The sequence below is a fragment of the Capsella rubella genome, unplaced genomic scaffold, assembly GCF_000375325.1.
Source record: "Capsella rubella cultivar Monte Gargano unplaced genomic scaffold, Caprub1_0 scaffold_3, whole genome shotgun sequence".
Taxonomy (NCBI): domain Eukaryota; kingdom Viridiplantae; phylum Streptophyta; class Magnoliopsida; order Brassicales; family Brassicaceae; genus Capsella; species Capsella rubella.
This window is the reverse complement of record NW_006238921.1, coordinates 7,821,311-7,842,518: the sequence shown is the minus strand read 5'-3', so window position 1 is coordinate 7,842,518 and position 21,208 is coordinate 7,821,311. Positions and strand designations below refer to the sequence as shown.

General features: G+C 36.5%; 6 protein-coding genes across 12 annotated transcripts; all 6 read left to right on the top strand.

Annotated features, from left to right (window-relative positions):
* Nucleotides 1-82: 82 nt before the first annotated feature.
* On the top strand, nt 83-2,667 carry LOC17891647 (peptidyl-prolyl cis-trans isomerase FKBP42). Of its 4 annotated transcripts, none has more exons than XM_006297903.2 (8): nt 83-189; nt 275-335; nt 493-672; nt 974-1,063; nt 1,316-1,500; nt 1,618-1,740; nt 1,871-2,023; nt 2,114-2,667. In XM_006297903.2, the coding sequence occupies exons 2-8, from the start codon at nt 299-301 to the stop codon at nt 2,441-2,443; spliced, it is 1,098 nt and encodes a 365-aa protein (XP_006297965.1). In that variant the 5' UTR covers nt 83-189; nt 275-298; the 3' UTR covers nt 2,444-2,667. The 4 variants fall into 4 exon arrangements, with proteins under 4 accessions (XP_006297965.1, XP_006297966.1, XP_023641809.1 ...); XM_006297904.2 differs by having other exon boundaries at nt 490-672; XM_023786041.1 differs by having other exon boundaries at nt 96-193.
* Nucleotides 2,668-2,926: 259 nt separating this feature from the next.
* LOC17891813 (chitin elicitor receptor kinase 1) lies at nt 2,927-6,135 on the top strand. Of its 2 annotated transcripts, none has more exons than XM_023786038.1 (12): nt 2,927-3,697; nt 3,794-3,827; nt 3,913-3,920; nt 4,014-4,172; nt 4,271-4,464; nt 4,566-4,655; nt 4,752-4,845; nt 4,949-5,100; nt 5,197-5,285; nt 5,380-5,515; nt 5,601-5,699; nt 5,818-6,135. In XM_023786038.1, exons 1-12 carry the CDS (start codon nt 3,046-3,048, stop codon nt 5,977-5,979), a joined length of 1,869 nt encoding a protein of 622 aa, XP_023641806.1. In that variant the 5' UTR covers nt 2,927-3,045; the 3' UTR covers nt 5,980-6,135. The 2 variants fall into 2 exon arrangements, with proteins under 2 accessions (XP_023641806.1, XP_023641807.1); XM_023786039.1 differs by having other exon boundaries at nt 2,929-3,697; nt 4,017-4,172.
* A 287-nt stretch (nt 6,136-6,422) lies between these two features.
* On the top strand, nt 6,423-9,538 carry LOC17893262 (chitin elicitor receptor kinase 1). 2 transcript variants are annotated; one of them, XM_023786430.1, is made up of 12 exons: nt 6,423-7,107; nt 7,185-7,221; nt 7,305-7,312; nt 7,444-7,551; nt 7,686-7,888; nt 7,982-8,071; nt 8,163-8,256; nt 8,336-8,487; nt 8,570-8,658; nt 8,745-8,880; nt 8,987-9,085; nt 9,184-9,538. In XM_023786430.1, exons 1-12 carry the CDS (start codon nt 6,456-6,458, stop codon nt 9,343-9,345), a joined length of 1,830 nt encoding a protein of 609 aa, XP_023642198.1. In that variant the 5' UTR covers nt 6,423-6,455; the 3' UTR covers nt 9,346-9,538. The 2 variants fall into 2 exon arrangements, with proteins under 2 accessions (XP_023642198.1, XP_023642199.1); XM_023786431.1 differs by lacking the exon at nt 8,745-8,880 and having other exon boundaries at nt 9,184-9,279.
* Nucleotides 9,539-12,450: 2,912 nt separating this feature from the next.
* Nucleotides 12,451-16,247, top strand: LOC17893909 (CSC1-like protein At3g21620). Its single transcript, XM_006298973.2, has 11 exons — nt 12,451-12,689; nt 13,034-13,373; nt 13,462-13,611; nt 13,702-13,837; nt 13,929-14,030; nt 14,117-14,236; nt 14,327-14,407; nt 14,513-14,853; nt 14,946-15,516; nt 15,599-15,832; nt 15,923-16,247. Exons 2-11 carry the CDS (start codon nt 13,060-13,062, stop codon nt 16,142-16,144), a joined length of 2,271 nt encoding a protein of 756 aa, XP_006299035.1. The 5' UTR covers nt 12,451-12,689; nt 13,034-13,059; the 3' UTR covers nt 16,145-16,247.
* Nucleotides 16,248-16,414: 167 nt separating this feature from the next.
* LOC17890755 (uncharacterized membrane protein YuiD) lies at nt 16,415-18,459 on the top strand. Of its 2 annotated transcripts, none has more exons than XM_006298614.2 (5): nt 16,415-16,743; nt 17,140-17,296; nt 17,580-17,630; nt 17,743-17,835; nt 18,179-18,459. In XM_006298614.2, exons 1-5 carry the CDS (start codon nt 16,577-16,579, stop codon nt 18,236-18,238), a joined length of 528 nt encoding a protein of 175 aa, XP_006298676.1. In that variant the 5' UTR covers nt 16,415-16,576; the 3' UTR covers nt 18,239-18,459. The 2 variants fall into 2 exon arrangements, with proteins under 2 accessions (XP_006298676.1, XP_023641537.1); XM_023785769.1 differs by having other exon boundaries at nt 16,646-16,743; nt 17,132-17,296.
* Nucleotides 18,460-19,223: 764 nt separating this feature from the next.
* On the top strand, nt 19,224-21,056 carry LOC17892014 (senescence/dehydration-associated protein At4g35985, chloroplastic). Its single transcript, XM_006297853.2, has 5 exons — nt 19,224-19,892; nt 19,977-20,098; nt 20,213-20,379; nt 20,481-20,565; nt 20,699-21,056. The coding sequence occupies exons 1-5, from the start codon at nt 19,287-19,289 to the stop codon at nt 20,850-20,852; spliced, it is 1,134 nt and encodes a 377-aa protein (XP_006297915.1). The 5' UTR covers nt 19,224-19,286; the 3' UTR covers nt 20,853-21,056.
* Nucleotides 21,057-21,208: the final 152 nt, after the last annotated feature.

Genomic DNA, 21,208 nt, shown 5'->3' with positions numbered 1-21,208 from the left:
TTAAAATTTCATTTTTTTTCTAGATGTTTCGTTTTGACTTAAGTGGAGAAGTTGAAGGGTCTCTTTTGCTATTTTTCACTATAAACACAAATCTGTAATTGATTTTTCTCGATTCAGTCTTCGTGAGTGACTTCGACGACGAGACGACGATTCACATTTCCCCTGAGGCCTGAGCTTCTCCTTCTCCGAGTACGTAAGCTCTTCACTCTCCTCTTCTTCAAAATCCACAGACTCTTTCTTCGTTTTCTTCTAACAATTCTGTCTTTTGATTCAGGCCGAGGTTGAGAATTGGAAAACAATGGATGAATCTTTGGAGAATCAGAGTCTAACAAATGGTAAGTAAACAATTATCCTTCATTACCCTCAGCTAAATCATGCTGAGTCCTTTTGATTTTGTTTCTATTTCGATTTGGAGTTTTATCAAATCTGCTGGAGGGAAATTAACTTTTATTATTGTTGTTGTTGTTGTTGTTGCTGCATCGTTTGTAGCAGAAGAAGAAGAGAGCGAAATAGTTACTGAAGGAAGTGCTGTTGTGCACAGTGAGCCTTCACAAGATGGTAGTGTTCCCCCTAAGGTTGATAGTGAAGTTGAGGTCTTGGATGAGAAGGTCAGTAAGCAGATCATTAAGGAAGGTCACGGTTCCAAACCATCCAAATACTCGACTTGCTTCTGTAAGTGCCTCTTAGATTCCTGTTGATTGGATGATGATTTTTCTATTGCACTTGTTGTTAGCTTAGTTCAGAAAATTGGTTAGTTGTAATCCTTGATATGAAATTGTAATTGCTTGTGCTATTAGAGGGTTTACTTATGTAGAAGAGGGTTCAAATGTGTGAGCTTTGGTGAGCTTGCAATTGTTTCCTCTGTGTGATTGTTGGTGAGGCACACGTACCCAATGTGTCCTGTATAGAATCTTCTTCGAGCTTGATTATATATTTGAATTTTTCTGTCTGACCTATTCTGTATTGGCCATAGTGCACTATAGGGCATGGACCAAAAACTTGCAGCATAAATTTGAGGATACATGGCATGAACAGCAACCTATTGAATTGGTTCTAGGAAAAGGTATGTGTGGATTTCGATTTTGTATTCTACACCTTCCTCTTGTTGGATGCATCATCATTAGTATTAAGCTGATTCAGCTTCTGTATCTTGTTAATGAAAAGGGTATTTGGGTGGAAAAAAACGAATTTCTTATGTTTTTGCTTCAGAGCTGATTAGCCCATGTTATACTGTATATACAAATTTTTTAACGAGATTGTGCACTAATGAGTCAAATGCTGTCTGTTACTGAGTGAAATGTTGTCTGTGGAACAGAAAAAAAAGAACTGGCTGGTTTAGCCATCGGTGTTTCTAGCATGAAGTCTGGTGAGCGGGCACTCGTGCATGTTGGCTGGGAATTGGCATATGGGAAAGAAGGAAACTTTTCCTTTCCGAATGTTCCACCAATGGCAGACTTGTTATATGAGGTTGAAGTTATTGGATTTGATGAAACAAAGGAGGCAAGTTTTCTCCTTACCGTTATGTTTAGTTAACTGTTTCCTTACACCGACAACTCCACAACCAAGCTTTATCCCAACCTGTCTGCTTACCTCTGACTTAGAGAATGAATTGTGCAGGGAAAGGCTCGCAGTGATATGACTGTGGAGGAAAGGATTGGTGCAGCAGACAGACGGAAAATGGATGGGAATTCTCTGTTTAAGGAGGAGAAACTAGAGGAGGCCATGCAACAGTATGAAATGGTTATACATCTTTCTCTCTCTTTCTATCAATTACGGTCAAAGTTTTGGTTTCCAGGCATACTTAGCGAGTCTGCTCAAGACTCTTGTGTCTTGTTTCGGCTTTTGATTAGTCATGGTTTTACTGTTTCAGGCCATTGCATACATGGGGGACGATTTTATGTTTCAGCTGTATGGCAAGTATCAAGATATGGCTTTGGCAGTGAAGAACCCATGCCATTTAAACATGGCAGCTTGCCTCATCAAGCTGAAACGATACGATGAAGCAATTGGTCACTGCAACATTGTAAGACCCATCAAGCCACTCATTTGAAAAGGTCATTAATGTTCATACTCAGGTTTCTCCAAAACCTAATCAAACTATAAACCTGGTCAGGTGCTGACAGAAGAAGAGAAAAATCCTAAAGCTCTGTTCAGGAGAGGGAAAGCAAAGTCAGAGCTCGGACAGATGGAATCAGCCCGCGATGATTTTCGAAAGGCACAAAAGTATGCACCTGATGACAATGCGATTAGAAGAGAGCTACGAGCACTTGCAGAACAAGAGAAAGCTGTGTACCAAAAGCAGAAAGAAATGTACAAAGGAATGTTCAAAGGGAAAGAAGACGGCGCTAAGGCAAAGAGCCGTAACTGGTTAATACTGTTATGGCACTGGTTGGTCTCCCTTTTCAGCAGGATATTTGGACGCCATAGAGTTAAAGCAGATTGAGGTATGAATGAAGGTAAAGCTTAACAATTCAACCATAAAAGAACATAGTGAAAAAGTCAACTCTGTGAAAATTTACAAAACCCAATGAAGATTTGGGGTAGAAGATGCTAATATTAGCCTTGTTTGTTCTCTGGAACCCATTTTATTTTCTTAAGTGATGTTTAATGCTTCTGAAATATTAGTTTTATGATTTATCTAAACACATATGTTTAGATGAAACAAAATTCGATTTTAAATTAGTAACTTACATAATTGAACCAAAAAGAAATACGAAACCAAAATCCGAACGACATCGTTTCATGAAACTTCCTTCAACAAAAATGGCGGTCTTTGACCAAAGACCTCCAAATTCCAGCTGGTAGTTGCATTAATGGTAATCTTATTAAATTAAAAAATTAAGAAAATCAACGATAATAAAACACTAATACAAAACACTGATTTATCATCATTCTCTGTGTTGACAATTAGTCAACGTTGAATAAGTCAACCTTGTTCCTCTTTGAATCCATCTTCTCCAACAGAGCATATGAAGAAACAAAACAGAGACCTTCCTCTGAGAATTCTAAAGAACCTTCTAAAATTTCGCTAGTTGCTCGCCGGCGATGAAGCTAATGATTCTGATCACTCCAGTTCTCATTCTTCTTCTCTTCTGGTCGTCGTTTCTCTTCTTCGCCGTCGAATCCAAGTGCAGGAACAGCTGCGGTTTAGCTCTAGCTTCTTACTACCTAGAGAACGGAACAACTCTCTCCGTCATCAACCTAAACCTCAATTCTTCACTCGCGCCTTACGATCAAATCAATTTCGATCCAATCCTAAGGTACAACAGTAACATTAAGGACAAAGATAGGATCCAGATGGGTTCTAGGGTTCTTGTGCCTTTCCCTTGCGAATGTCAAACTGGTGATTTCTTAGGCCACAGTTTCAGCTACGATGTTCAGGAGGAAGATACTTATGAGAAAGTCGCGACTAAGCGTTACGCGAATCTCACCACTGTGGGTTCGTTGCAGGGAAGGAATCCTTTCCCGGCGATTAACATCCCTCTCTCTGCGACGCTTAATGTGTTGGTGAATTGCTCTTGTGGCGATGAGAAAGTTTCTAAGGACTATGGTTTGTTTGTTACTTATCCGCTTCGTCCTGAGGATAGTCTCAATTCCATTGCGAAATCTTCCGGTGTACCGGCGGAGATTCTGCGGAGTTATAATCCCGGTGCCGATTTCAGCTCAGGGAATGGGATCGTCTTTGTCCCTGGCAAAGGTAAACAAATTTAGAATCAATCAAGGAATCGAACAAATTCTGCAGTTAAGAGTTTATATTTGTTGTTCTTTACCTGTTCATGCGTTTTTTTTGCAGATCCAAGTGGTGCATTTCCAGCTTTCACATCAAGGTTGTTTTCGTATTTTTTGATTGTATCTTGTTCCTTTGATTTCTATTACTGATGTATACTCCTCCTCTTTGATGTCTTTTTGTAGTAAACAAGGTTGGTTCTTCTCTTCATTTGCGAGCTTTTGATGATTCTGCACGAAGCAAGAAGCTGCTTGGAAGAATACGTTCTTGACATTTTTTGCATTAGCAGGTGGTATTGGTGCTGGAGGTATTGCTGGTATAGTTGCAGGGGTGATTGTGGCTTTGTTGTTGATCTCATTTGTCATATATTATGCTTACCGGAAGAGCAAGTCAAAGGGTGGTTCGTATTCATCTTCTATTCCGTTGTCTGCTAAGGCTGATCATGGTAATTTTTGTGATGATCATATACAAACCGATTTATCTCTACTTTAATGGTTCTTTTGTTAGCTATCTGTTTACAAAATATGTCTATCTGTTCTTTAGCTTCTTCAACTAGCCTCCAAAGTGGAGGCTTGGGTGGTAATGGAGTGTCTCCAGGAGTTGCTGCAATAAGCGTGGACAAATCTGTTGAGTTTACGTTGGAGGAGCTCGCAAAGGCTACTGATGATTTCAATCTGTCTTTTAAGATTGGGCAAGGTGGTTTCGGAGCTGTTTACTATGCAGAGCTAAGAGGAGAAGTAAGCAGATTTTTCTTCTATGTTTCTTCATATCAAACTGGCTGTAATTTTTTTCTTTGAATGTACACATGGAACATTGAAATCATTTGTTTCATGTATAGAAAGCTGCGATCAAGAAGATGGACATGGAGGCATCGAAACAGTTCTTGGCGGAACTAAAAGTCTTAACGCGTGTACATCATGTCAACCTGGTAAACCCCTTTTGCGTTCTCTCAAGATAATATCTGGGATCAGATAAAAATTGATTCTTGGGACGAAGTTTTCAACAAACTTGTTTATATTTGCAGGTTCGCCTGATTGGATATTGTGTTGAGGGATCTCTTTTCTTGGTGTATGAATATGTTGAGAATGGCAACCTTGGACAACATTTACATGGATCAGGTGCGTAATATAAAGACCCCCTGAAAAAGACAATCACATTTCGAAATACTAATAAGTTGAAAGTTGCAAACAACTAAGATGTTTATATGTATTATGTAACTAGGACGAGAACCGCTACCGTGGACTAAGAGAGTGCAGATTGCGCTAGACTCAGCTAGAGGTTTAGAATATATCCACGAGCACACAGTTCCAGTTTATGTTCACAGGGACATCAAGTCTGCCAATATTTTGATAGACGAGAATTTCCGAGCAAAGGTGCATTTTGAATTTCGCATTGCCATCAAAAGTGACATTACTGGGAAAAAGTAGATTTTTGCTTTGTCGCAGCACTGAGTCGCTTCGGTATTGCAGGTTGCTGATTTTGGGTTAACAAAACTGACAGAAGTTGGAGGCTCCGCAACTCGTGGTGCGATGGGTACATTCGGTTACATGGCACCAGAGTAAAGAACTTATTCTCATTTCACTCTACACTTAAAAACTTCTTTAGAGACTACAATATAGTGATGACTTATTGCTATATATGTATATATGCAGGATTGTTTATGGAGAAGTGTCTGCAAAAGTAGATGTATATGCATTTGGAGTTGTACTTTACGAATTGATTTCTGCAAAAGGCGCGGTTGTCAAAATGACTGAAGCTGTTGGTGAATTTAGAGGCCTCGTTGGTGTGGTTAGTATCTAACATATCGTCTTTCTGAATTTCAGACATGTACATTTGGTCACTTAATAAGTACTTTATTTCTTTATTAATGCAGTTTGAAGAAGTATTCAAGGAGACCGACAACGAAGAAGCACTACGCAAGATTATCGACCCGAGGCTCGGTGATAACTACCCCTTCGATTCAGTATATAAGGTAACCTGAACTGAACTATCGAACCGAAAACTGAACTGGACTTAGATAAATTTTGAAACCCTGCCAACGCTAAACCAAGCCAATGCAGTGACTGATGTTCTGTGGTGTGTGTGTTTAGATGGCGGAATTAGGGAAAGCTTGTACGCAAGAGAATCCGCAGCTACGTCCAAGTATGAGATACATTGTGGTTGCTTTATCAACTCTTTTCTCCTCAACGGGGAATTGGGATGTGGCAAACTTCCAAAACGACGATGTCGTCAGTCTTATGTCCGGCCGGTAGAGTTTCCGGTTTGTTTCTGTTTATACAAATGATTTGTTTTTTTCTTTTGGTTACCTAAAATTGATGCTTCAGCTTCAGTATATATTTATCTATACGAACCTTAACTTGTACGTCACATGTTGACTTTTAATACAAAGTCTTATAACTATAACTATATGTCTACTTCAGCCAGCTTTTCCAATCCCAGAATCTCAACATCAATGATGATTACAAAGATCTTTAAAACATTTCCTTATTAAAATTTTGAAACAGAGTTTGTTCAACGAAAGTAATTGTATCATCATGTTCATACTACAAAAAAAAAAAAAATGGCGGCCTTCATAGTTTTGTCTACGCCGAAAGTTTTTCAAAATTTTCAACAATATCTAGCAATTGTCAACGCTTATTAAGTCAAACTTTTCTCCCGACACAGAGCACAAAGAAAGTAAAACAAAAAACAGAGTTCTCCTCTCTAGGAATCTAAGAACTGTCCAGCGATGAAGCTAATGATTATAATCTCCCAGCTTCTTGTTCTTCTTCTCTTTTCGCCCGTCGAATCAAAGTGCAATGGAAGCTGCGGTTTAGCTCTAGCATCCTACTACGTAGAGAGCGAACTAACTCTCCCTACCATCAACCAATACCTCAGTTCTTCAATAGCGCCTTATGATGAAATCAGTTACGAACCAATCCTCAGGTACAACCGTAACATACAGAACAACAACAACAGCAACAATGGTTTGGTCCTCCAGATAGGTTCAAGAGTTCTTGTACCTTTCCCTTGCGAATGTCAACCTGGAGATTTCCTTGGCCACAACTTCACATACCGTTTCCAACAGATTGATACTTACGAAAGAGTCGCCACAAGGAGATACGCGAACCTCACCACGGAAGATTCCTTGCAAGGGAGGAATCCTTTTCCGGCTAACAACATACCTCCCTCTGCAAGGCTTAATGTTTTGGTGAACTGCTCTTGTGGTGATGAGAATGTTTCTGAGGATTATGGTTTGTTTGTTACTTATCCTCTTCGTCCTGAGGATAGTCTCAATAAGATTGCTAACTCTTCCGGTGTACCGGAGGATATTATTCGTAGTTATAACCCTGGCGTCGATTTCAGCTCTGGGGATGGGATCGTCTTTGTCCCTGGAAGAGGTATTTGGAGTTTATGGATGGATCATAGTAAGTTTTTTTTTGTGTACAAATTGTTGATTCTTGTGTTGTTCTTGCAGATCCAAGTGGTGCATTTCCACATTTCGTCAAATCAAGGTTGTTTATACATTTTTTTGGGTTAGTATGTTCTTTTAATTTTCCGGCCACTGATGTTTTCTCCTCTTCTAATGTTCTTGTAGTAAACAAGGTTGGGTTAGTTTGGTTCTTGTATCCATTTCTGAGCTTTTGGACGAATCTAGACGATGATGTTGTACTTAAAAGCAAGAAGTGGTTGTGAAAGAGATTGAGAAAAATGTTTTTGGTTTCTTGCATAAACAGGTGGTATTGGTGCTGGAATTATCGCCGGAATATGTATAGGAGTGGTTGTATCTCTCTTGTTAATCTCGTTTATCATATATCATGCTTACTGGAAGGGCAAGTCCAAAGGTGATAAGTCTTTTTTTACTTTTATCTTCTATTCTATTGTCTACTAGGTTGATCATATCCAAAATAGTTTCCTATGTACTTTTTAGATGTTTTAGCTTAAATGTTGCTTACTAATATTAACTATCCGCTTTTAGATTTTATAAGTAGCTTCCAAAGTAGCAATTTGGCTGCTGGTACCGGAACCGGAGTATTTCCTGCCATTGCTGCCATAAACGTAGATAACTCTGTTGAGTTTTCGATAGAGGAGCTCGCAGAGGCTACTGATAATTTCAGTCTGTCTTTTAAGATCGGTCAAGGTGGTTTCGGGGCTGTTTACTACGCAGATCTTAGAGGAGAAGTAAGCAGAGATTATTTAGTACATATTTTTTTCTTTGAAGCTACACATGGAATATTAATTAAGATTGTTTGGTGTGCTTGCGTTCATGTTTAGAAAGCAGCCATCAAAAAGATGGACATGGAGGCATCTAAACAGTTCTTGGCAGAACTAAAAGTCTTAACACATGTACATCATGTCAACCTGGTAAAGCCCTTTTATGTTTTCTCAAGATATAATATCTGAGATTAGATAGAGATATATAGATTCTTGATAACAAACTTATGAAATCTTGTAGGTTCGCTTGATTGGATATTGTGTTGAGGGTTCTCTTTTCTTGGTGTATGAATATGTTGACAATGGCAACCTTGGACAACATTTACATGGATCAGGTACGCAATATTATAAACACCAAAATAGAAAAAAATTTGCGATGTGTAATAGAAACTTAGTGAGTTTATATGTAACTAGGACTAGAACCGCTACCGTGGATTAAGAGAGTGCAAATTGCGCTAGACTCAGCTAGAGGTTTAGAATATATCCACGAGCACACGGTTCCGGTCTATGTTCACAGAGACGTTAAATCTGCCAATATTTTGATAGACCAGAACTTCCGAGCAAAGGTCCATTCTCAATCTCCCATTGCCAACCATATATAGGTGTATATTTGCTTTGTCATGGCACTGAGCATATATCGTGTTACAGGTAGCTGATTTCGGATTAACAAAACTGATAGAAGTTGGAGGCTCAGCAACTCGTGGTGCAATGGGTACATTTGGTTACATGGCACCTGAGTAAAGAACTTGCTCTCACTTTTATCTACACATATTTTAGAGAATACATTATATTATAGTGGATGGTATATGTATTATGTATGCAGAACAATCTATGCACAAGTGTCAGCAAAAGTAGATGTATATGCATTTGGAGTTGTCCTATTTGAATTGATTTCTGCGAAAAGCGCGGTTGTCAAAATGAATGAAACCGTTGGTGAATTTAGAAGCCTCGTTGGTGTGGTTAGTATTAATATCGTTTCTTGATCATAACATTTCGTCTTTTCTTGTTCAAAGACATGTATTGGATCACTTAACATATACATGCTTTGTTTCTTTACCAATGCAGTTCGATGAAGTATTCAAGAAGACCGACAAAGAAGAAGCACTTCGCAAGATTATAGACCCGAGGCTCGGAGAGAACTACCCGTTTGATTCGGTATATAAGGTAATACTCTCTCTTCTTGCTTGTTCCTTAGTTCTATGCATCATTGATCAGTCTAGGCTAATATAGTTGTTTCATGCATGTTTTGTGTGTTTAATTAGATGGCGGAACTAGGAAAAGCTTGTACGCAAAAGAATGCTCAACAACGTCCGAGTATGAGATACATTGTCGTTGCTTTAGCCACTCTTCTCTCGTCTACCGGAAATTGGGATGTCGCAAACTTCCGAAACGACGACGTCGTCGGTCTTATGTCCGGCCGCTAGAGTTTCCGGTTTGTTTACCTTTTATACAAATGATTTGCTTCTTATAATGCTTCAGCTTCAAGTATGTACATACAAGTATTTGTCTATAGAAAACGTTGCACGTCACAAGTTGACTTTTTATAATCAACTGTTTTGTATACATGTCAATTTTATTCAGCTCTAATCTCAGCATCTCTCACGTCAGTGATAATAATGAAAAAGCATTAAAAATGTTTCATAAATAACATTTTGAAATTCTTGTATGCCGACAAAAATAAAAAGTAGTTTTTAATAACTGTGGATTTCTGATTGTACACTTAACACTCTCTCGAAGCTTATAAGAACAAGTCTTCTACCATAGTTCCATAACACATCTAATGATTTTTTTGGTCACATGGATGATGGATCCAGCTTATTAGAACATGGTTACATTATTATATACTATGTTTCTCCCAGCTAGATTTATTTTTATCTATACTATTAATTGGGAAGGACAACTTGAAGCCAAACAGACCCAATTTTTTTTAAAAAAATTTCATGAAATATATTTCAGTTGCCAAACAAAACTAATGACAGCAAAAATGTTTTAATAAATAAATAAATAATAAAAAATAGAAACTACCTATATTTATGGATCATACTAATTTTGTTGCCAAAAAAGTGGAAAATTAAATTCGAAAATCTCCATGTATATAACATATTTAACATGTTGAGATATTTTTAAACAATAATTTAATATTTAATAAAATCTAATCTATAGTATTTTTTATTTGGTTTAATGATTTTATTCAAGTGTTTATGTTATTTGTATTTTGTATAACTCTTATGATATGATATATATTTATTTTGCGTTACAAAAATCATCATATATATTTTTTTGTTTTATATTGATGTTTTAGGAAAAATAAAAGAAAAATAAATATGTTATATATTTTACAATAGCATAAAATATGGAGAAATATTCAACAAAATTGATATTATCTTTAAAAAATTTAAAAATGACAAAGTCTTAAATAAATAATTAAAATGTTTAATTAAAAAAAATCTTTAAAAAATCAATAATATTTTTTTTCAAAAATCAATCGAATAAATATTTTGTTTCACATACAATCTCTTATTTTCAAAATCTTCATATTGAAAATGTTTTTCGAAAATATAGCAAAAAAGATATTTATATATTTCCTTGAAATATAATTAAAAAACCAATATAGCATGTGACCAAAAATAAAATCATCAAATAAACATTTTTATTATTAACATCAATTTAATAATATATTAACTCCCCAATTTTGCTGGATATTAACTAATATGCAATTAGCATTTAATAGTTTTAAGTAAGTTTAGGAAATCATATCACACGATTATTATATTTTCCATATAATATAACATTGCCAATCCACAAAAAGAAGTAAACAGTTAATGGAATAAAATAGTTATTTGAATTTTCATTACTTAGTAAAATATTTAATATATTTTTTGTTCAATTGATTCATTTCTTTTTGAAGATTTAAACAGAGATAAGTTCGTAGTTTATAAATGTGACTCTTTGCTTACATTTCTTCAAATTTTACGGTAATACAAAATAAAACATTATACTCTAATTACAAGCTATAAGTTTCTACAACCTAATAAGTAACGGTATTGTTTTTTTAAATGGTGTTAATTACAGGCAATATAATGTTGTTTTTTAAAAAAAATATATGTAAATGATGCCATTTATAAAAAAATATATATATATAATCTTATCTTATAAGGAAAGAACGAGCACAAAAAGAAATGGTTAATTCAAAAAAAAAGAATTATATAACTATTTCTCATCAAAAACAAGATGATATAAAAAATTTGGAAACTTAAATTCAAGTTCAACTTTTAAATATCAAATGACGGGTATCATACATGAATATGAAATTTAAATAGCAAAAGTAAGTTTCAAATTATTTAAATATTTCAAATATCGGGACAAGAAATAACGAATACAGAAAGAGAACGAGTAATTTAATTAGTTAAATACAAGCTATATAATGTTGGTTTTTTTTTAAAATGTAAATTATTTCATTTATATAAAAAAAAATATGATATTATCTTAGAGAGAACGAACGGGAACAAAAAGGGAATGGGTAATTCAAAAAAAAAAAATATCTAAACTATTTCTCATCAAAAACAAGCCTATATAAAAAAATTGGAAACTTAAATTTAATTTTAACTTTCAAATATCAAATGACGGGTATGATACAAGAATATGAAATTTTAATAACAAAAGTAAGTTTCACTTAAAAATTTCAAATATTGGGACAAGAAATAACGGAAAGGGAACGGGTAATTTAGAAAATAAAAAATTATTATCTTAACTAATTCTAATAATATACAAAAGGGAATTATGGGTAACGGGCAAGCTGAATACATACTATTTATTCATGTGGGTGGAGCAAAATATTTCAATTTGTTGTAGGACATGCATAGTGAACGCTTTGACTGTCCTGATATCTATGTTTATGTTATTTTATTCAAAAGTTTTAATGTTTTTCATTAGTTTATGTGATGTGATAGTTCACAAATTTAATTGATTTCTAATTTATCACTCATTCAGTTCACACTCGATCCGAGTCTTATATCATGTCGATTAAAATATTAGAAACTTTATGATAAACATAGTTTTTGCAACCAATCCCGCACGTACGTGCGGGTCCATCCCTAGTTTTATTTATTAGAAAAGGTGTAATCGAATACAACTTTTTGTTTCTTTCTTTTGTCAACAACATAAACATATCTACTGTATTAATTAGAATATGTTAAATAAAAGACGACGTCAGGAAGAAAAAAAAAGTGAAATATAAAAAACATAGCCGTTATGTGAACTTTGAACAACAACAAAAATGTGAACATGTAATGTAACTTTTGTTTTATAGTATGATTTTTTTTTATATAGAAGAAACTGAAAAGTAAACAGTAACGTACAAACCATTTATAATTATAAAATAAATTCCTTAATTAAACACTAATTACTTTATTTAACAAAACGCACCTTTTCGCCACGTGTCTGTCAACGTTTCATCATCTTCGCTGCTCTCAAAATTAAAAAAGGCTCGTAACACCCAAAACGTACGAATCAGCAAAAAATCTAACTTCTGTTGATTCTTTTGGATCGATTTCCAAAACAAACACAAATCAAAACTCTCATTTCTCTTTTCTTTTTTTGATTAATGATTTTCATTTTCATTTTCATTCTTCTTCTGATCCCTTCTTCTCCAGTAGCAGCTTCTGCATCTGCAGATTTTTTGTCTTCATTCTCTGGCTCTGCTCAACTTAAGTTTGACTTCACAAATAGAACCAACGAAGACAAGTTTCATCGCTGAGCTCTTGAAAAGGTAAAGCTTTGAACTTTATCTGAATCTTTCACCATTAAAATGTATTCTCGGGTGCAGAGTCGTCACTCATTGTGGTTTGATTCAGTGTTAATGGATTTGAAAAGACAATGACTTTGTACGATTCCGATTTCTGGGTTTAACGAGAAAATTATGGAGAAAATTTAGGGAAAAAAATATCTTTTTTTTTCAGTCAAAGATGATATTCCTCGATTTTCGCAATTTTGGGAATTTCTTCAATTGTTCTCTTATTGATGATATCACTCCTTGGATTGCAAGAAACCCTAAGCGTAAAGCTTTAACCTTTTTTCGTTTCGTTGTGTTTGTGTGGTGTGTGAATGTTTCAGGAAAGATTGTGTCTTTCCTCTAAACCATGGCAACATTAAACGATATCGGAGTTGCAGCAGCGATCAATATCTTAACAGCGTTCGCTTTCTTCATCGCCTTTGCGTTTCTTAGGCTTCAACCGGTTAATGACAGAGTCTATTTCCCTAAATGGTATCTCAAGGGTTTAAGGAGTAGCCCCATTAAAACTGGTGGCTTTGCTAGCAAGTTTGTCAATTTGGATTTTCGATCTTACATTAGATTCTTGAATTGGATGCCTCAAGCATTGAGAATGCCTGAGCCTGAGCTTATTGATCATGCTGGATTGGATTCTGTTGTCTATCTCAGGATTTACTTACTCGGGTATGTGTATATTTTGTTGTTTCTTGCATGTTTTGTATAAGTATGTGTGTGATCTACTGATCTTTGATACATTTGGTGTAATTTGCAGGCTGAAGATCTTTTTCCCTATAGCTTGTATTGCTTTCACTGTAATGGTGCCGGTTAATTGGACTAACTCGACGTTGGATCAGTTAAAGAATCTAACTTTCAGCGATATTGATAAACTCTCTATATCAAATATACCAACTGGATCATCCAGGTGAAGAAACTTCTTTGATATTGTGGCTTTAGTTGTAAAATGTGAAAGCATTGGTTCTATTGGGGAATGTTCTGACTAGTATGTGTACAGGTTTTGGGTGCATTTGTGTATGGCTTATTTTATTACCTTTTGGACATGCTATGTTCTACAAAGAGAGTACAAGAATATCGGTTCAATGAGGCTACAGTTTCTTGCTTCTGAGCAAAGGAGACCTGACCAGTTTACAGTTAAATGAATCTTAAATCTCTCTTGGTCCAACTTACAGTTAGTTTTTTGGATTTCATCTCATATGTAATTGTCTTTTTGGATGAATTTAGGTCTTGGTGAGGAACATTCCTCCAGATCCTGACGAATCGGTTAGTGAGCTTGTTGAGCATTTCTTTAAAGTCAACCATCCAGACTACTACCTTACTTACCAGGTAAACAACTTTGGTTGTCTGACTTAGCATGATCTATCCGGGGATGTTGTTTTATATTGTATTCATTTTCTTGTTTGACAAACCAGGCGGTCTACAATGCAAATAAATTGTCGGAATTGGTTCAGAAGAGGAAAAAATTCCAGAATTGGCTTGATTATTATCAAAACAAACACTCTAGGAATCCATCTAAAAGGCCTGTAATAAAGGTAAATCCAAGATATGCAATCACATTGCTCTCTTCCTTCAGAAAATGATCTTCTCATTTGTTGAATCTTGATGTCTACTTACCTGAGCAGACAGGTTTTCTTGGCTGTTTCGGTGAAGAAGTTGATGCAATCGATTACTACATGGAAAAGATCGAGGGTCTCACGAGAAAAGTAAAGGCGTAGTTGATAATTTAATAAATCTTGTGTTAGGAAAATCACTAAACTTGTTTGATCATATTGTCGCCTCTTATTCAGACTTCACTTTGATGGTTTCAGATAAGTGTAGAGAAAGAGACGGTAATGAGCAGCACAAAAGCGCTCGTGCCTGCAGCTTTTGTATCCTTCAAAAGGCGTTGGGGTGCAGTTGTTTGCTCTCAAACTCAACAGACGAGAAACCCAACAGAGTGGCTAACCGAGTGGGCTCCAGAGCCCCGAGATATATACTGGGACAATCTAGCATTACCATATGTTCAACTCACGATCCGAAGACTAGTGATTGCTGTAGCTTTCTTCTTCCTCACTTTCTTCTTCATGATCCCTATAGCTTTTGTACAGACACTAGCCAACATTGAAGGCATCGAAAAGGCTGTTCCTTTCTTGAAACCCCTTATCGAAGTGTATATAACTTAACCTTAATAATCTGTTCTTTTGTTTGTGGTGATGTTTCTCTGACTTTTTTTCTTTCTCTTTGCTTTGTGTTTATGGACAGGAAAACTGTTAAGTCCTTCATTCAAGGTTTTCTTCCGGGTATCGCATTGAAGATATTTCTCATTGTCCTACCAAGCATTCTGATGCTAATGTCGAAATTTGAAGGCTTCATAAGTAAATCTGCATTAGAAAGAAGATGTGCGAGCAGATACTACATGTTCCAGTTCATAAACGTTTTCCTCTGTAGCATAATTGCGGGTACCGCACTTCAACAACTTAACAGCTTCCTAAACCAATCAGCAACCGAAATCCCAAAGACAATTGGTGTGTCGATACCAATGAAAGCTACTTTCTTTATTACCTACATAATGGTGGACGGATGGGCTGGTGTTGCAGGAGAGATACTGAGGTTGAAGCCATTGATAATCTATCATCTCAAGAACTTCTTCCTTGTGAAAACAGAGAAAGATAGAGAGGAAGCAATGGATCCAGGAACCATAGGATTCAATACTGGTGAACCACAAATACAGCTCTACTTCATCCTCGGTCTAGTTTATGCCGCTGTTAGCCCCATTCTCCTTCCTTTTATCCTCGTCTTCTTCGGCCTAGCTTACGTGGTTTACCGTCATCAGGTTCAAAACCCGAGTCCAAAATTCTCAGCTTTCCAAATATTCTATCTCAAGCTTAAGAATCTAATACCGCATTTTGTTGCAGATTATAAATGTGTATAACCAAGAGTATGAGAGTGCTGGAGCGTTCTGGCCTGATGTTCATAGACGTGTAGTGATTGCACTGGTTGTATCTCAGCTTCTTCTGATGGGATTGCTAAGCACGAAACGAGCTGCCCGTTCGACTCCATTGCTTTTCATACTTCCAGTGTTAACCATTGGATTCCACAAATTCTGCAAAGGACGTTACCAACCTGTCTTTGTTAGATACCCTTTACAGGTATTTGTCTCTTCTACTCTTATCAAGAAATGAGTCTCCCTTCTGTTTATTGTTCTTGTCTTAGTTATGTCTTGTTTCTTTCGTTTGCAGGATGCAATGGTTAAGGATACGTTGGAACGCATTAGAGAACCAAATCTAAACTTGAAACCGTTTCTTCAAAACGCGTATGCACATCCCGTGTTTAAGGCTGCGGACAATCTAGCGTTGGAGATGGTTGTGGAGGAGCCGGAGCCCGGTCGGACGCCTGATTTAGTGGCGACTAAACGTGGTTCAAAGAGGCTGTATAGTGGCTCTGCTGAAACCTTTACTTAGTGATATTAGTGAACAGTGTTGATGAGATTTTTCATGAATGATATTTTTTCCTTAGGTAATGGAAGAAGTTTTCCAAAATTTATTTTTGAAGAATTGAGATTTTATACTCAAAGGGCATTACAAAAATTCTTATGAGAAATTTTGGAAATTTATAATCAAAATTACCTAAATAAACTAAATAAGTCTAAGTAATAAAAATGACTCCTTTATTATAAGGAGAAAATGATAAAAATGTGTTCTTTTTCGACGATGATTGATCCATTCAATTCCGGAATTAACACAACTACCAAAAAAGCTTTTATCAACAAAAATTGAATACCCTTTTGTCCTGAATCTCTCTAACCTTTACGTTGACATTGATCCTCGTGCGCAAGTTTCTGGCTTTTGATTGATTCGAAGCAGAGATCGGGATTTTTGCGGTTGTATAGCCAAATGGACGAGGTGATGACAGCGACGGACGCGGGTTCTTTAGGAGGCGGAAACAGGGCGTTGTATGGATCACCTCCGTCGTCGCATAATCTGTTTCCTCACAATCTCCCAATCTTCTCTGCTTTTCTTGCCTTCGCTCTTGCTCAGTTCCTCAAAGTTTTCACTAATTGGTCCGTTCAAATCTTTACCTCCTTCCTTATCTCCCTGATCTGTTAAGATCTTTGCTCAATTGTTTTTGTTTTGATTCGCTATTGACACGAATCCCAGATTAGGACGTTTTGATTCTGAGAAAATTCTAGTGAAATTGAGAAGCTTTTTCTACAATTTAAGGAAATTTCTTATTGTTAGGTCTTCGATTTCAGCTCATGATTGTGTTTAAATTTGAAAACTTTTCTTTACCCTCTTTGTGCTTTCTTATTTGAAATTATTTTAGCTCATAATTTGGTTTCAAATGTTGGCTATAGATGTTTATGTAGCTAAAAAGAGTTTTGAGGGAGATTAGGGATTAAGTATGTAATTGAGAAGTGGGATTCTCAGTTGTTTCATGTTGAATGTTAGATGTTCAGGTACAAAGAAAAGAGGTGGGACTCTAAACGGATGATTAGTTCTGGTGGAATGCCTTCCTCTCACTCAGCTACCGTCACTGCCTTAGCTGTTGCCATTGGCCTAGAAGAAGGAGCTGGAGCACCCGCTTTTGCTATTGCGGTTGTGTTAGCCTGTGTTGTGAGTTTTCTTCTCTTCTTGTTTACACTTCATAATGTCTCTTACAATGCCTCCTTGTGTCTATTAGATATAAAACTTTTGAACCTCTCGCTTAGAGTAAGTTTACATGTATTGAATATACAAGATCAGGCCTTTGTTTCGTTTGGTGTAATCATGAGATTGTGCTTTACATCTAGCAGCTCAGATTTTACTCAAAGTTAGTTGTTGTCCTTGTGAAGAGCCTCTTTTTGATTCAATATTAAAACCAAACCATCTTACCTCTATCTTTGTAAATGGGTTGCAGGTGATGTATGATGCATCCGGGGTTAGGCTTCATGCTGGTCGTCAAGCCGAGGTAAAGCCATAGAAAACTTATTAATAACTTCAGTTTCTTTTCATCTACCTTAAAGTTCTGTAGTAGGATTGTTCTATGCTTTCTAAAACTTCAATCCCTTACATAACTTCAGCTGCTGAATCAAATTGTTTGTGAGTTTCCCCCCGAGCATCCCTTATCCACAGTTAGACCCTTGCGTGAACTGCTCGGCCACACTCCTATCCAGGTTTGCTCAACTCAGAGAATTTTCTTATACTTTAAATCATTGAACATTTCAAGTCTATGTTTATCAAAAGTTCTGGAATTTGTGCCTGCTTAGACTTGTGTTCTGTTTATAAAATAAATCTAGCAGTGTTGATAGAAAGTATCAAGCTTTTGATTGTAGTGAAACGTCCAGTTCGAATTTGGGTATTTTCCCTAAATGAACGTGTAATATCAATGTTAAAATCAGAATAGGACTTCATAAAGCTAGAACGTTAGAACTGAAGTCACGATATTCACAATGTATCAACCAGAGTTTTTGCTGTCGATGTTTCGATCTATTGCTAAGTTATGAGATTGGATTACAGGTTGCAGCAGGTGGGGTTTTAGGATGTGTGGTAGCTTATTTGATGAGGAGCACAAGCTAGTTTCTACTCAAGTATGAATCCAAAATTCTTTTGAAATCATAGGCGACCCTTCTCAGAAACTATATAGATTCAGCGATCAAGGGACGCTAGATTATTGGAGTAAATGGAAATTGTTAAATCTGTGTAATATATAGATCATAGTTAGTCTTGTCATTGTTTAAGCTATTCCTTCTCAACATTCTCTCAATCTCTACATATATATAATCTCTATTTCCGAAGCATCCTTCTTTAATTAGGTACCAAACATCCTGGACCAAGCCTAGGCTTGTCACATTGTTGTGTGTTATAGTATCTTTACAACTACTGATAGAAAATATGAAGCTACTGAAGCTTTTGAGTCAGCCTAACTAATTTGAAGATCTGTTTTGGATATTGTTCTTTAGTGAATGGCATGGCTATGTTAGAATCAGATTCCAATATTACGGTGCTTCACGTTCGGCTTTTGCCTTTAATCTCTCTATTGGTTTAAACTCTCTTTTAAAGTGTCAAATTAATATAAAGCCTACAAGGAAAGGAGGCATCTCTCTGGTCGTTAAAAAGGTGACATGATGTCACATTTTGGATAACATTTAGAAAAAGAACAAAGTTGTCAATTTAGTAGAGTCGGCTTCTATCTTCAGGACCACGTTGCTGAGGTTCACACTGGTCATTGTCTTGTTCTGGTCATTGTCTAGCTTATAGACTAATAGATTCGACCTATCTTGAAACTTGCATTACATAGAGAGATAAATCATAGACCTCATTGCTCATACAATATAGTACACCTTAGAAACAAAACATACGCAAGCAAGTCCAACAGAACTTGCATAGAAATACACGTGTATGCGTGTACGCGTGTAACGGCGTAAAGTATTGTTCCCATTTCCACCGAAAGTGATTAAAAACTGTGGAAGCTAAGAATTTATTCACTTGAAAGAAGAAGAGACGAGTTAAAGTTGAAAATATTCCAACAAAGTATTTTAAAAATAATCTCATCCTCTGTTTCAAGATTACAAAACCTATTTGAGAGAGCATCACTGTCAAGGAAGATAACAAGCAGACAAAGAAAATGGGTTGTTTCGGACCATCTAAGAGTTCAAGAACAAGAAACCACAAACAAGATTCTATGACACGACAAAACACATCTCCTCAACCTCAACAACCTCAAAGCTTGAGAACCGAAGAAGTTCTGTTGCAGATTCCTAGATGTAGAGTCCATCTCATTAACGAATCCGAAGCCGTGGAGCTCGCCTCAGGCGATTTCAAGCTCGTTAAGGTCCTAGACAACGGCGTGACTCTAGCTATGATCGTGAGAATCGGACATGACCTTCAGTGGCCGGTGATTAGAGACGAGCCAGTGGTGAAACTCGACGCACGTGACTACCTCTTCACGCTTCCGGTTAAAGACGGCGATCCACTTAGCTACGGTGTCACTTTCTCAGGAGACGACAGGGACGTAGCCCTTGTGAACAGCCTAAAGTTATTGGACCAATTCTTGAGTGAGAATTCATGTTTTTCGCATTCGGCGTCGAGTAAGGTTAATAAAGGAATCGACTGGGAAGAGTTTGCGCCGAGGATTGAGGATTACAACAACGTATTAGCTAAGGCTATTGCTGGAGGAACAGGACATATCATTAGAGGAATATTCAGTCTCAGTAATGCTTACTCTAACCAGGTTTTGAAATCACACTAGAAGCTCTCTTGGTATATATAATGATAGATGATAATATATACACACATAATATGATTATGAGAACAGGTTCACAAGGGAGGTGACATAATGATTACAAAGGCTGAGGAAAGCCAGAGGAATGGAGGTTACAACAATGGAAACTCTAGTGGTGCTGAGAGGAAAAATGGAATCAACACAAACCTTCAACGGTATACTCACTCCTTAGTTTTATAAGATTGTTTGTATTTAACGTTTACATAAATGTGTCAAACAAAGAATGATATCGTTGGCTGCTTTGTTGGATGGATGCAACATGTATATAGAGTGAGGAAGATGTCAAAGGCAACTGAAAATTTGAGCAAGACGATGTTGAATGGTGCGGGAGTTGTGAGCGGTTCTGTGATGGTCCCTGTGATGAAGTCAAAACCAGGGATGGCTTTCTTCTCCATGGTTCCAGGGGAGGTCCTCTTAGCTTCACTTGATGCCCTTAGTAAGTTGCATATAATCAAATGAAATGTTCTTTTTTTCTTTCGGGGGTAAAAAAAAAGTGTAACAAGTAAAAGTTATGTAACGTTTGGTTTGCTCCAATAGATAAAATACTAGATGCAACTGAAGCCGCAGAGAGACAAACTCTATCTGCTACATCCAGAGCTGCTACCAGAATGGTCAGTGAGAGGTAACAATTCCACCTTATTGTAATCCTTAAATGTAACATGTGTTCATGACATTTCACTAGTGATGATCATACACATATTACAAGAGTTTTAAAGGTGATAAATAACTTAACAATGACATGTTTGGCAAAGCAGGTTTGGAGATAACGCAGGGGAGGCGACCGGAGATGTTCTAGCAACAGCCGGTCACGCGGCTGGAACTGCATGGAATGTTCTCAAGATCCGCAAGACTTTCTATCCTTCATCTTCTCTCACGTCCGGGATCGTCAAAAATGCTCCAAGAAAGTGATATGTATATAGTGAGTCATATTTTCAGTGACCACTTCTATCGACGTATGATCGATGAGGACTCATCAGCTATGCTATTTAGATTCTCTACATAATGAGGACTCATCAGCTATAGTTTGTACGTAATGTATTAATGGAGCTAAATTTAAATAAGCTCTCCAAAGTGTGTTAAGTTTTATGTTTTTAACTCAAGACCAATTTACAATGACTGATCATAGTTTTATTGATTATATGTTTCCTAACTTTGTTTATGTTTCATGAAAGATTGGTCAAACCAATTAATTTTATTAATTTGACGGCCTCTTCCTAATATGCATACCGGTCTCTTTATAAATGTTGTTGTATTGTTAGTAAATT

Coding starts and splice junctions, on each gene's coding strand:
- LOC17890755 (XM_006298614.2), top strand. CDS start 16,577: ATGGACGAGGTGATGACAGCGACGGACGCGGGTTCTTTAGGAGGCGGA. Junction 17,297..17,579: donor CGGTTGTGTTAGCCTGTGTT/GTGAGTTTTCTT, acceptor AATGGGTTGCAG/GTGATGTATGATGCATCCGG. Junction 17,836..18,178: donor TCGGCCACACTCCTATCCAG/GTTTGCTCAACT, acceptor ATTGGATTACAG/GTTGCAGCAGGTGGGGTTTT.
- LOC17892014 (XM_006297853.2), top strand. CDS start 19,287: ATGGGTTGTTTCGGACCATCTAAGAGTTCAAGAACAAGAAACCACAAA. Junction 19,893..19,976: donor GTAATGCTTACTCTAACCAG/GTTTTGAAATCA, acceptor TTATGAGAACAG/GTTCACAAGGGAGGTGACAT. Junction 20,099..20,212: donor ATCAACACAAACCTTCAACG/GTATACTCACTC, acceptor ACATGTATATAG/AGTGAGGAAGATGTCAAAGG.
- LOC17891813 (XM_023786038.1), top strand. CDS start 3,046: ATGAAGCTAATGATTCTGATCACTCCAGTTCTCATTCTTCTTCTCTTC. Junction 5,286..5,379: donor TTCGGTTACATGGCACCAGA/GTAAAGAACTTA, acceptor GTATATATGCAG/GATTGTTTATGGAGAAGTGT. Junction 5,516..5,600: donor TTAGAGGCCTCGTTGGTGTG/GTTAGTATCTAA, acceptor TTATTAATGCAG/TTTGAAGAAGTATTCAAGGA.
- LOC17893909 (XM_006298973.2), top strand. CDS start 13,060: ATGGCAACATTAAACGATATCGGAGTTGCAGCAGCGATCAATATCTTA. Junction 13,374..13,461: donor CTCAGGATTTACTTACTCGG/GTATGTGTATAT, acceptor TGTAATTTGCAG/GCTGAAGATCTTTTTCCCTA. Junction 13,838..13,928: donor GGAGACCTGACCAGTTTACA/GTTAAATGAATC, acceptor GGATGAATTTAG/GTCTTGGTGAGGAACATTCC.
- LOC17893262 (XM_023786430.1), top strand. CDS start 6,456: ATGAAGCTAATGATTATAATCTCCCAGCTTCTTGTTCTTCTTCTCTTT. Junction 7,108..7,184: donor CGTCTTTGTCCCTGGAAGAG/GTATTTGGAGTT, acceptor TTGTTCTTGCAG/ATCCAAGTGGTGCATTTCCA. Junction 9,086..9,183: donor CGTTTGATTCGGTATATAAG/GTAATACTCTCT, acceptor GTGTTTAATTAG/ATGGCGGAACTAGGAAAAGC.
- LOC17891647 (XM_006297904.2), top strand. CDS start 299: ATGGATGAATCTTTGGAGAATCAGAGTCTAACAAATG. Junction 673..973: donor CAAATACTCGACTTGCTTCT/GTAAGTGCCTCT, acceptor TATTGGCCATAG/TGCACTATAGGGCATGGACC. Junction 1,064..1,315: donor TGAATTGGTTCTAGGAAAAG/GTATGTGTGGAT, acceptor TCTGTGGAACAG/AAAAAAAAGAACTGGCTGGT.